Here is a 13,414-nt window from a genome sequence, read left to right as displayed (position 1 = left end):
TCCCTGAAAACACCATGAAAGTAGACTCCGCTTTCATTTGCCTATTTAACAAAATTTACCACCAAAGATCTCAAACAAGTCTGATGCAATGTAGAGTAGATATCTATGTATCTCTGTACCAAATGGCTTAAGGCCTGATACTGGCTTTAATATCCTCTGCCTGGATACCAGAATAAGCAATACTTCATCAACTGCATTGTGTCAGGCACTGAATTCTGCCTTCCTCAAAATAAGCTTCTCTCCTATATCCCAGAGGAAAGAATATGCCAGCAAGACCTCCTGACCCAACTTAGCAGCAGTGAGTCTATGATTGATTTTTTTTGCACAATGGCCAGGGCTGGCCCCATCTGTGTGTATAGCCTATTGTGATACTAAAAATTCCCTCAAGAAACCATTTCCCAGCTTAATGAACAGACCCTTTTAGAAAATGGCCCCCAAAGGACACAAAAATAAACCTAGCATTCTGTCATCAAGAGCAATAGGACAAGTGGATAGGAAGGAACAGAGCCCAAAAGCTAGCACCTGAGACCCCCACATTCCAGGAACGAATATGTGAAAATGTTTGTGGTTCTGAAAAGAGACAGAAGTTATAGAACAATGGTTATGTGACATAAGATCATTTCTCAAGGAGCCCTTTTAGTGTCAAATATTCTTTATTCCTCCAAACAGAAACATTAACAGGGTCTCAGAAAGTTAAAGCCATTTGCTTTCCAATCATCTATCTTGCAGATGGTTGAGCTGGAATTCAAAATAAATTCCCTATGAAGTCCAAACATGTTCACTTTGCAGGAAGCAAGTGTCACTCACTGAGTTGCCTGTAATTACCACCAAACAGGAGACATTGAATGTGCCAAAGGAAACTTCCAGATCACTTCCTCCCTTAATTCCATGAGGTATTAATAGTCCTATCAATACACAAGATAGGACTGAAGATCTCTCTCCACATCTCCCCTTTCCTTCTCCCTTGCACCCCCTTCCTCCATGATCCCCCTGAGCAATCTGCTCCCCAAATAAAGATGGCCTTGAATGTCAACTTACTTTCTAAATGCCTTGACAGTAGGAACCTTTATTCCCCAAACACAGTATATACACATTTATACACCAATAACAGTGTGATGAGTATATATTTAAGGGGAAAGGTCAGTCCAGGGACAGCATGACTTACCCTAAGCCCCCATGGTGTTGAAACTATTCAGCTACACTGGGTCAGGAGTCTGAGCCTGCCTTCTTTCTACACTTGTTGATGCTTTCATAGGTTCCCACATGATTTTCTCCTTCAGTGTGTATACTGATCAGATATAGGCTACATAGGTGAACAACTTCCTGTTGCAACAGGAAAGCTGAAACCACAGGATACCAATTTTCTGAACAAGTATTGGTAGCAAGACCTATACTAGGAAACTATTTCTTATAGATATGGTAACACTCTTCCTGGAAGAAGGCAATCAATTTTATGGTTCTACTATTAAGATCCTAAGATACAACTGCAGAATAAAAGGAATTTAAATTGTCTCCTTATAACATGAAGTTACAGGTTAAGATTAAGGTTGTATGTAATTATGGTGGAAAATGAGACAACTCAAGCCATTTACTTCTCTGCCACTTCTGATACCATGCATTTGCTTTAAAAGGTTATCAGTGTCCTCTGCATTCTGAAGGTCTTTCTTAAGAGTGAATGGTCAGAGCACAGGAAGATTTGGTGGACTTGGTGGAGCCCCGGTTGGGGGCCCTACCCTGCCTGGGGAGTGGTGGGTGGATGGGGTGGTGGGTAGGTTGGAGTTGGGGGAGAAGGAATGGGGGTAAGGGGAGGGAGAGGGAGAGGGGAATTACATGTGAAACAAGCCTGTTCCCTAACTTGAATTAATAATAATAAAAAGAGAGAGAAAAAAAAGAGTGAATGGTCAGAATCTGGACAGGACTATCCAATGAGAGAGAGACTTCCCTTATACAATGCTGACACTACCCCACCCCAGAAAATATGCACCGACATTTTATTCCTACCATATAGACAATTCTCCCATTTATGGAAAAGTTTGATCATAGGTAATGCAATCATATTACCATACTGTAAGCAAATTAGTATACTACAAGTATACTACTTACTGAAGGTTTAGGATAGTTACAGAGATAACCTTCTTGAGTAGGGAGAAAATTATGAAGGTGAAACCTACTGTCAGTATCTATGGAATCTCAAACTTCCATATGCTAGATACTAATCTGGTGAGCTTTTCACAAACTATTTTAAACTCAATTCATTCTGAGATCCCAAATGTGCACCTTTGAAATCAAAGGAACAAACAGGGCAATGGTCTACTGTCAGATGGGTTGACTCTAGGGCTGAGAATAAAACTTCTAGTCACAGGAGCATTAAACTACCATCTGGGATGGGTGGAAGTGCGCTCATAAAAGAGCTCGTTGGCTCAGGATGAATGACTCATGGGACAACAAAACTATGGCGCGGAAGATACATGAGAGTATGTTCTCCATGTATTGAAGGATGTTTTTGTTCATTGAGCAAGTCCCTTACTCTGTAGCCCAGGCTAGCCTAGATCCAACCTAATAACCCAGTCTAGCCTCAAACTCCAAATTCTCCTAAACCTATCTTTACCTCTGAAGTTCTGGATTTACAGGTGTGTCCCATCACTTCTAGCAAGAAGTACTTCTTAAAGAAATTTTTATAAATGGGCACAGTGGTAAGAAATGACTTTATAATAACATCTGCATGCAACTTAAATATGCATATCCCATTAAAGCCAAATATCTGGGCATCCCATCCTAACGTCAAAGAGTGACTTTAGCCCACCTCTCAAGTCCACATATCTAAGTTGGTGTCATAATTATCACAGTGTGTGGGTATGGCTATAGTTAAATTTTCTGCACTACCTGCCTCAGTGTCTCCCCCATGCTCAACCCCCTGCCAAGGCCTACAGTAGTACTTTCTTCTTCCTATATCAGCTGCCACATGCAATGTCAAGAGAAAACAAGTACCTTACTCTCCATGTAGCCACTAACAATAAAACCAGGTTAAGAGTCTTCCTGAACTTGCTCGGAGCTCACACCCCCCCCCCAACATCTGCCTGTCTTTGCAGTTTACCCATGCATACATTCCCTGAGCCATGAGCTGGCAGAGGCCCAGGAATGTACCTCTAAAATGATTAAGTTCTATAGTCCACTCCATAGATGTGCCATGATTGAAATAATAAGGCATTGGTCATCTAAGCAAGCTCGGATAAATGAATGAGTGATTCAGAGTTGAGAGATCTTGGCACAATCCCCTGCTTGCTCAGGGGATAATGTCTTTTCAGGCCCATGGTTGCTCTTGAATTGAGGCAGAGTTTGGGTGGTATTCATCCATTTCCTTCTTCCTCTTTGTGCTCAACTAAGTGAAATTCAATGGACTTCCTTGTCATGAATATCACTAGAATTTAGAGGGTGGACATAATAACCAATTTCCAGCTCTGGCCCATAAAATTCTCCTTGCAGCTTCTTCCCTCCCTCAACCTCCTACTCACCAGGTTTGTTAAGGCTTAGGGAAAGACAGAGCAGTATTGGGATAGTGTTGGACTATTGAGACCAGGGCCACCCCTTTTCCAGCCCCCACACCCACCCAACACCTAGACTCCCATTAGAAATATGTTAAAGTTTGGGGATCATCTACTACCAAAATTTTACCAGTGAAAAAAGAAGACTTAGACCATGGCTTGGCCAGGTGAAAGCCAGCTGTTTTCTAAAGAGCATTAAATCAGCATTTATAAAGCACTGCGGTGGGCATTACTTCATGATATCAGGAGTCTTAGAATGAGAAATGTGGGAGTGGTTGAGGTGACAAGAGATGCATATGATAAAACTGTCCTCACTCTCTAAGTGTTACACAATTTGCTTGGACCAGCACTTACCTTGGTTCCTAAGGGACCAGGTAACCCAGGTGGTCCATGAAGTCCCTGTTAAAATAAACAATGCGGAACCATGAGAGAGAGAGAGAGAGAGAGAGAGAGAGAGAGAGAGAGAGAGAGAGAAGAGAGAGAGAGAGAGCAAATGTGTGTGTGTGTGTGTGTGTGTGTGTGTGTGTGTGTGTGTGTGTGTGTGATGAGCATTGGGTAATTTGAATCTCATTTGCATGACTGGTTCTCCCTGATCAGATCCTGAGCATACTGCCAGAGCTCCATGTGCTCAGTGCTGCTGCCACACAGGCCTATCTATGGCTTCACTTCCTACTTTCCTGTGGTCAACCACAGGCTGAAACTATTAAGTCAAGATTTCAGCAATAATTCACAAGTTAGCAAAAACTGTCATGGAAGTACAATGTAGTCCATTTTCTACTTTATTGTTATTAGTAAGCACGGGACACCCTGAGACTTACAGCACCCTTTCCCACCTAGCTCCAGTTCTCAGCTATGGCTCACTTTCTAAAATGAGTCTTTGTTTTTGCTCTTTTTTTTTTCTTTTCCACCTTTAGACTAGCTTCCCAAAGCTCAAAGCCTGCCACTTACCGGCTCCCCATCCTTCCCTTTTCCAGGTGGCCCAGGGAGGCCAGGAGCACCAGGATCGCCCCGTGGACCAGCTGGCCCCGGGCTGCCTTCCTGCCCTGCTGTTCCCTGAGGAGAAAAGAGGATACTGATGAGCATCAGCCATGTGCAGAACTCAGCCTTGTAATGTTGAGTCTGCTAAGCCTGCGTGGAGGCTTCCAAAGCTGCCTGGACAACTTTAAAAGAGTAGTCCCCCTAGGACATCAGAACCTAGACTGTTCAGTAGATGTCAAAAGTTGAATTCTGTCCCCCCCATTCATGTACTGAAGTCTTTAACTGGCCAGAGCCTCCACCAAGTTAAATGTCCCTATCCCTTCTCTGATGGAGAAGTAGAAGAAAACCAGCGAATGCTTCAAGCAGGTGATGAAAGAGGTCTCTTCAAGCCCAGAGAGCAGGGTCAGCTTTCCCAGCCCAAGGCCAGTCACAGATGTGCTAAAGAAAGAATAGAATGCAATTTCAGGAATTTTGCCCTTTTACATAAGTTTGGACCCTTCCATGGGCCTGGCTCAATCTTCATACTGTTTCAGATCAGTCAAGAGGTATTTGGCTCCCCCTAGAGGTCAAATGGGCCAACAGCACATAGGAAATGCAATTTGGATTTATTCATTTTTAAGTTAGGTGTTCTTGTTTCTGCAATTTAAGGTGGCATTATCTTTTTTTTAAGCACTATTAGGGTGTGATGATATACATTTATAATTCCAGAGCTTGGTAATTAGAACCAGGGGATATTTTCTACAGTTTGCTTTGTCCTCTAGAATAAATCATTTTTTCTCTGAAATTTGTATTTTAAAATCAAGTCTTTAGCTAAAATGAAAAATACACTCACTCTTATTAAATTTTTACCAAAATAAAAAAGCATAGGCAATAAAAATGGTCACTTCTTTAAAAGTTTCCAGGAGAAGCTTCTAGAAGGAATCTATTTGATAAATTTGGAGTAGCTCTCACCTCTAATCCTAGCACTCAGGAGTCTGAGGCAAGGGGATCGCCCTGGATTAGAGGCTGGCCTGACCTACAGAGTGATTTCAAGGTTAGCTTGGGCCACAGAGTGAGACCCTTTCTAAAATACAAGCCATATTTGAGCAACTGTGTAGACTTCTGTACATGGTACATCTGGAAAAAGGACACCTGACATGTAGAGGGAACAAAACACACCATCTTGTCCTTGTCACCCTTTCTCTCCATTGCCCCTGCTCCTTGGAGTGATGTTCATAAGCTTGGACCAATGTCTGCTATTGCCATCTTCACTTTACAGCTGAGCAAATTCAGGTGCAACGAGAGTGCCATTTGTTAGGGCCTTTGCTAGCAGCCTTGGTCCTGCTGACACTGAGGATGGCTGAATCTTGTATGTTATGAGGGTTAGGGACAGCATCCTTTGCTGTGTTTTGTTAGAACAGAATCCTGTTCTGTAAATTTTATGCCAATTGCACCCCTCCCTTTGGTGGGAGGATAACCAAATGTCAGGAGGAGGTGGGACTGTGCCTACTGATAATCACGGTTGTCACCCCAGTACAGATTTGAACATGGAACCAGCTTTTAATGATTATGAAACTCTAAATCTCCCATGGGTATGGATTTCCCAAGCTTTGACTTGGCATGGCTAATACATGAGCACATAGTCATGTCAGAGCAATGTGCAGAGGACTGCAGAGAGTGCCTTGCTCCTCCCCAGGCTATAGGCATCTTCTAGTTGATAGAAAACACAATCTTGTTTCCTTCTTCTCAGACTTGGCAAGGGTTCCCTGGAAATCTTGGTGCTCACCACCAAGGAGGGGGACACTAAGTCCAAAGTGGGATGTACAGTAAGATCCAGTTCTGCTGCTCACTAGCTATGAGACATGGGACAATTAAGTACCTCAGAGCTTCTGTTGGCATATGTAAAGGGGGAATTACTCTGACTCCAGGGTGACTGTGATGCTGAGAAGTATGAGATGCCACATTCTCTATCTCACTCAAATAGTCCCTTCTTGTGCCCGGGCCCTCGCTCTGAGAAACGTGAGCTCCTCAACTACTGCCCAGTGAAGCCTTCAACAACAGATGCCTTTCTTCAGTTTGCACTGCTCTTACCTTTTCCCCACGCTCCCCATCTTTCCCAGGGGCACCTCTGACACCAGGGGGACCCTGAAAATAAAGGAAAGTTGTTCACATGGTCAGGTTTTGAAGGACATTAGACCCAGAAGTATGTCACCAGCTCCCCTTTAACTTCTGCTCACATTTCACAACCTGTCTTAAACTTACTAATGCCATCTCGTTGCTTGATTCTTACCATGGGGCTTGTCCTTCAAAACCTTGAGAATAGATATGTCCTGCCCAGTACTTGTCCCTTACACCCTTAGTCTTTGAATAGGCAGATGAGGTGAGGGCAGATGCTAAAATGTTTTCAGTAAACAAACAAAAATAAAAACCTAACTTTGTGACAAAGACCTACCCTTCCAGTATCTGTGTTTTCTCCCCAGCACCTCAAGGATAAACATTCTGTGAACACACCAGTGTAGACATATGGTAATGAGAAAACAGCTAGTCAGTTGCTGAGCAACCAGAGCTCAATCATGCTGAAGACTCTGGAGCCCACATAGAACACCCTGCAGAGCTACCTCACCTTGAGGCAAAGGGGCTGGAGATGTAAATCAGTGGCTAAGAGCACTGGCTTCTCTTCCAGAGGACCTGGGTTCAATTCCCAATACCTGCACGATAGCTCACAACTACACATTCCACTTCCAGGATCTGAAGCCCTTTCTAGACTCCACAGGCACCAGCACACAGTGGCACACAGTGTGTTAAAAGCAAATACCCATACACACAAAATATTTTTTATATATTTAAAGAAGTGGGCTGTTTCTTCTCTCATCACCCTGGAGCTACTTTGGGTAACAATTCTGCCCCTTTCCTGTGGATGACTGGATACAATGCTCTGCAAAAGCCAGAAAAAAATAGGCGAAGGAAAACAGGATTGGTTGATGTTGACTACGTATGCATGGTAGGAAATGAAAAACTATATAAGAAAGAGCTACTCCAACCACTTCCCCATGACTCAGTATCCTCCTGCCTCCACTTCCTCTTATATAAAATGGGGTCAGGGATGGTATTCACCTAACGGGCTTGATGAGTGGATGAAATAAACTAATGTATCATGCATTAAGACTCTGAGTCATGGCTTCCTGAAAAGGCTTAGGGAGAGAGCCTGACCTAATCTATTGCAGAGGATAAATTCTCTGTAGCCTGTGACCAGATGACACTGCATATTTTACTGAAAATCATTAAAGTCTAAACCAATGCTTATGTCAAATCATAATACTACTAGATCTCCAGCTGGGAGAGGGAGAGAAGGAATCTTAGCAGCAGATGTGGGACCTGAAAGATAAGCTGGTCTAATCCTGTATTGTTTCTTCAGATGGAAGAGCTCAGGAATGGCTCACCAAGTTCTTTAGGGCAGTTGCTGGGAGAGCTGAGTTAGATTTCGGGTATCTAACAGCCATCAGGGACCTTTGACTTCTTTGGTTTCACTTATTTCTTTGAGGGCAAACAATGATGTTGATTCCAATATCAGTAAAATGTACAGCATCTCTGTCATCACTCCAAGTCCATCTATCAGCTAGGGAGCTGAAGTGTTACCCAGAACCTTGGGTTGGTAATGTTCTGGGCAGCTCTCATTAGTACACTGATATATCCTCCTTTGAGGCAATGCTGCCCACGCCTCTGTGTGGATGGGCAAGGGCATGGGGAAGTGAACTGTGACAGACACTGCAGGTTCACAACCCACACTGACATCTATGCTCTTTTCATAATACTCACCAAACTTCCTGGGGGGCCACTGATACCCGGGGGTCCTGCAGGTCCTGGAGCACCCTAATCAGAGATGGAGCGATTGAGAAAACCCAAATGTATTGGCTACATATAACTGACCCCAGCCACTCTCCATACACTCTCATATGACACACTTCAGCCCGAATCACTGGAACAGCCTGAGATTGACACTTTATAGATGTTAGAACATACCCCCCATGGAGACTATTGTAACCAACCAACCAGACTCAAATGAATGGGCTTGGAGGTGGAGTGAACCAGAGACAGGAAGACTCTCATAGTTCCTCAAGGCCAGGTGATGGTGCTGAGAGGGTCAGGCAGTGCACATGGGAGGAGTAGGCAGAGAAAAAAGCTATCCAGCATGCCTAAAGGCCAGGGCCTATTCTTTATAACTCAACTCAATTTCCTATGCATAGGATCAAGGCTGATGGGCATCTAAATATCTTAGTCATATCCAGAGATCCAAAAGGCTGACCCTAACTAAGAATCTAAGCAGATGTCCTTGTTGTATGAATATGCCTAAGAGTAGAATTGCTGGATCTTGTGGTAGATTGATTACCATTTCCCTGAGGAACTGTCATACTGATTTCCAAAGTGGCTGTACCAGTTTGCACTCCCCCCATCAGTGGAGGAGTATTCCCCTTTCTCCACATCCTCTCCAGCATAAACTGCCATTGTTGTTCCTGATTTTAGCCATTCTGACAGGTTTAAGATGGTATCTTAGAGTTGTTTTGATTTGGAAGCAACCTAGATGCTGCTCTACTGAGGAATGGATGGAGAAAATGTGGTACATTTACACAATGGAGTACTACTCAGAGGAAAACAACAACAACAATGGAATCTTGAAATTCACAGGCAATTAGATGGAACTAGAAGAAACCATCCTGAGTGAGGTAACCCAGTCCCCAAAAGACAAACATGGTATGTACTCACTCATATATGGATTTTGATCGAGAGCAAAGAAGTAGCAGCCTACAATCTACACTGCCAGAGAAGCTAGGAAAGAAGGAGGACCCTAAGAGAGACACACATGGTCCCCCGGAGAAGGGGAAAGGAACAAGATCGCCTAAGTTAATTGGGATCATGGGGGAGGGGAGAGAGAGTTAGAAGAAAGATAAGGGGAGAAGGGGAGGGGAGAGGAGGACAGAAGGGAGCAGGAAGATCTAGACAGGGGAGGAACAGAGGAGAGCAAGAAAAGGGATACCATCATAGAGGGAGCCATTATAGTTTTAAAGAGAATTCTGGCACTAGGGAAATGTCCAGAGATCTACAAGATCAACCCTAACTAACAATCTAAGTAATAGTTGAGAGGCTACCTTAAATGTCCTTCTCTGATAATGAGATTGATGACTACCTGATATGCCATCCTAGTGCCTTCATCCACTAGCTGATGGAAGCAGAAGCAGAGACCCACAACTAAGCACTGAGCTTAACTCCTGGGATCCAGTTATAGAGAGGAAACCCACAGAAACAGCTGACCTGAGCAAACAGGAGATCATGGACCCCAGCCAGATATCTGGGAAATCAGCATTGGACTGAAACAAGCCCCCTGAATGTGAGTGACAGTTAGAAGGCCTGGGCAGTCCATGGGGCCTCTGACGGTGGAACCAGTATGTATCCCTAGTGCACGAATGGGCTTTGGGAGCCCATTCCCCATGGAGGGATACTCTCTCAGCCTAGACACATGGGGGAGGGCATAGGCCCTGCTCCAAATAATGTGACAGACTTTGATGATGTCCCATGGAAGGCCTCACCCACCCTGGGGAGTGGACCAGGGTGGGGTGAACAAGGGGGTGGTGGGGGGTGTGGGAGGGAGAAGGGACTGGTATTGATATGTAAAATAAGATTGTTTCTAATTAAATAAAAAATTATTTAAAAAAAGGAAAAGGTCATGGCACACTGAGGTGTTAAAGGACCCTGGAAAAACCTTGCAGGTCACATCAATGATAGATGATAGGGTTAAGCAGTGGCTGACCACGAGTTGGACAGAAAGAGACTTTAGGAGGGTGGGTAGAGAGGGCTTATGATGAGCTACTGGGTCACAGGTGATCACAGGTCTGTATGAGTCTGAGAAAGCTCTTCAAGACATCACCATGCTGAAGATGCTGGCATCATTCACAAAGCAAGAGCATCTGGGGAGGGAGTGGAGGAGTGAAAGCATGTGTGTGAGCTGTGCGCACATTAAATGTGTGTGCTTGATTGGATGATCAGTGACTGTTTCCTAAAGTGGAATTTAATTAGAACTTAACGACTAGGTCATGACTCTGAGAGGGAATGTGGTTGAAGTCATTTCAAAGGGTCAGTGCCATAGAATGGGAATTAAGGGATATTCAAAATGCTAGAGATTGCCTTTATTGTATACTATCACAGGCCATGTGTGTCCTTTGGATTAAAAAATCACAGAGTACACCCCCAGGATCTTTACCAAAACTGTTTCCACTCTACCCAGGGCAGGCTGTATTTGCTACAGGAAATACCCATCTTCTCTGTCATCCACACTAGCAACTAGTCATGGCTGACCCTGTCTCCTCTAAGCCACAGTCACAGGTGACCTGATTATATAATGATGTTCTATTTGATAAGTACATTTAGTCTGTAGTCCCAGTACCAGATTGTACACTGGATGTTCCTTTCACTAACTGGCTACCACTCCTGAGAGGTCAGTCAGGTCTGTCTGGCTCTGCCACCACCCAACACCATGGTGACACTGAACTTTGCAGCTCTGGCCACAAAGCATAGATCCATGCAATCCTAATGAAGAGTGCCTTCCTCTTTGAGAATAAACACATTTACTCTGTTGATGACAGAGCCAGGAGCAGAAGCCTGAGAGCTCAGAAGGTATCTTCAGGGAAGTGTGTATCTGTACAATGACTTTACGGTTGCTTTGTGTTTGAGGATCTGTGTGTGTGACAGACAAGGATACAGAAACACAGAGACAGACATCGAGAAAACAGACATGCAGAGAAGTAAAGGGACACACAGAAAGAGAGAGAAATAAAGGGAGAATTGTGTAACTATGGATTTTTATCCTCAGAGTGTGTATATTTGGATCTGAACCCAGACAAAATTCTCAGAAGAGCAAACATCTGGGAGCGGTCCTTTGTGTATTAAAGGTCCTTTGAGTGTCCTCTTTGTACACAGATTTCTATCACTGGTAGACATGCAGATACAGCATAGGCTTGCACTGGAACTGTGTCTTTGCAGCATCCATGTATGAAGAGGAGGGAATCTGTCTCAGGTCTGGACATGTGGACAAAATCCAGACCTGATAAGAGCACTCTGTAGACCAGAAGAGTTCCCATTTTGCTTCATGTTCAAATGACCCCCTAGGTCAGGAGAGTCCCACCAGTGTGTATTTTCTTTCTTAGCCACAACCCAGTTGGTCCAGAACTGTGAACCAGAGAAAAGATGCCCATTTGGGCCCTGCTTCTAGGAAGTCCCCAGAAGTAAGGTAGGGCAGAAGGACTCACAGGGTTTCCAGCTGCTCCTGGAGGCCCATGTGCACCATTATGTCCCTTGGCACCCTGTGCAGGAGAGAGAAAAGGAGGTGGGTCAGAGGCTTGCATCTTATATAGTGCTAGCCTGCTGCTCAAACTAGACTCATCAGAACAAAGAGGACAGAAAACAGGTTCTATCAGATGCAGAAAACCACCATTCCCTGGCCAAGCACATCCCTTAAAGTAATGTATTTATCATCATTGACTCATTATGTAAATGAGGTACACAAAGTTAGACAGCCGTGACCTCGGGGGTTTTTAAGCAAATAATAGGCTCTTCCAAAGCATATAGGGCCCCTTTCCCCGTCCCCAAAATAACTAAACAGTTGTCAGGAAACATCCTCTCAGTCCAAACCATACCAGGAAAATAAGATAAAGTTGCTAATAGGTACCAGGCATTTTCTAACCCTGCTTGCACATCAATGGCTGGGGAGAAGAAGCCAGGTCTGTGCATCTGAAAATGCACTGAACACGGAGAGGAATCCTGCTTCTTGGGCAACCTCTTTCCAGAACACTCTGAATCTAAGGGAGCTTTCCTCAACCATAACAGCCCTTTAGTTGAAGGGCAGAAACCTGGTCCCGGTATTTGCTTTGGGAGGCAACTTTCCAAGGTGCTAACACCCTTATTTCTTGGGATAGCCAAAACCCTTGTCTCCAATACCCCCCACCCTAGTAAGAATTCACAAAATGTCAGGGAGAAGGCTGGTGGGTAACACAGGGAGGAATACATGAACAAGGGCTTCATGGTCCAAGAACTAAGAGGTGGAGAGAGAGCTCTCTTACCGGAGGTCCAGTGGGTCCCTGAGGGCCCAATTCTCCAGGATGACCCTGTGGTCCCTGCAATGAAAGAAAACTGTGCTTATGAACTAGCTCAGCACCTGTATTCTCAGAAGATGGGGGGCTATGTGTGGGGACATGCAATGATTGTCATTTGAAATCTACAGAAGCCATAACACCAAAGTCCTGAGGATTAAAATAGGATATACTGACATACTCAGTTTCCTAATGCCTCCAGTGTGTAGTGTGACCAGTAGGGTTCAGACATAAAGCCAGCCAGGCCTTGATTCCTGGTCTTCAGGTAACTTGGGGAATGGTAACCTGTGTCTGGGATGTTGGTTGGTACTCACCAGGGCACCAGGGTCACCAGGGTCACCCTTTTCTCCTTTGGGACCTTGCTCTCCCTGTTGATTAGAGGCACATTACACAGGTGACCACAGGATGACTCCATCTAATGCTTCCCACACACTGGCTCCACCCCTCAGCATTTATATAAGGATCTCTGCCGTGTTGACCACATCCAAAGCTTTCCTATTGGCTGGATTTGTGGTTCTTCCTTCTTTACAGTGGCTCTTCTCTCTTTCCTGTGGCTCAGAGTGATCCTGATTTACTGTTCCAATCTAATAGTTAGAGACTGTTCTTGAGGGCAACAGAACAAACCCCAGGCTAGCCACATCCTCCTCCTAGGCATCCTTAGGGTCCAGTGCCTCCTCCATGGAGTCTGCTAAGGTTTCAACTCTGCATTTGAGTGGTGTGACATTGTCCACTACCACTCAGGGCTGACTGACACAGAAGAGACCATCCATGGGCATA

The 13,414-nt window shown here is 44.5% G+C and overlaps 1 protein-coding gene across 1 annotated transcript in view; it reads right to left on the bottom strand.

Moving 5' to 3' along the window:
• The window catches only part of Col22a1 (collagen type XXII alpha 1 chain), a 286,090-nt gene that overhangs the window by 108,921 nt on the left and 163,755 nt on the right, over positions 1–13,414 (bottom strand). Inside the window, exons 32-38 of the mRNA XM_027415259.2 lie at positions 12,952–13,005; positions 12,608–12,661; positions 11,798–11,851; positions 8,316–8,369; positions 6,591–6,644; positions 4,491–4,595; positions 3,897–3,941 (exon numbers count right to left, since the gene is read on the bottom strand). Of these exons, the coding sequence (XP_027271060.2) occupies positions 3,897–3,941; positions 4,491–4,595; positions 6,591–6,644; positions 8,316–8,369; positions 11,798–11,851; positions 12,608–12,661; positions 12,952–13,005 (420 nt within the window). The remainder of the gene's footprint in view (positions 1–3,896; positions 3,942–4,490; positions 4,596–6,590; positions 6,645–8,315; positions 8,370–11,797; positions 11,852–12,607; positions 12,662–12,951; positions 13,006–13,414) is intronic.

This window comes from Cricetulus griseus, chromosome 4 (assembly GCF_003668045.3).
Source record: "Cricetulus griseus strain 17A/GY chromosome 4, alternate assembly CriGri-PICRH-1.0, whole genome shotgun sequence".
In the NCBI taxonomy this organism is placed as follows: Eukaryota; Metazoa; Chordata; class Mammalia; order Rodentia; family Cricetidae; genus Cricetulus; species Cricetulus griseus.
Note: the sequence above shows the minus strand (reverse complement) of the source record. Positions and strands in the feature narration are given on the sequence as shown.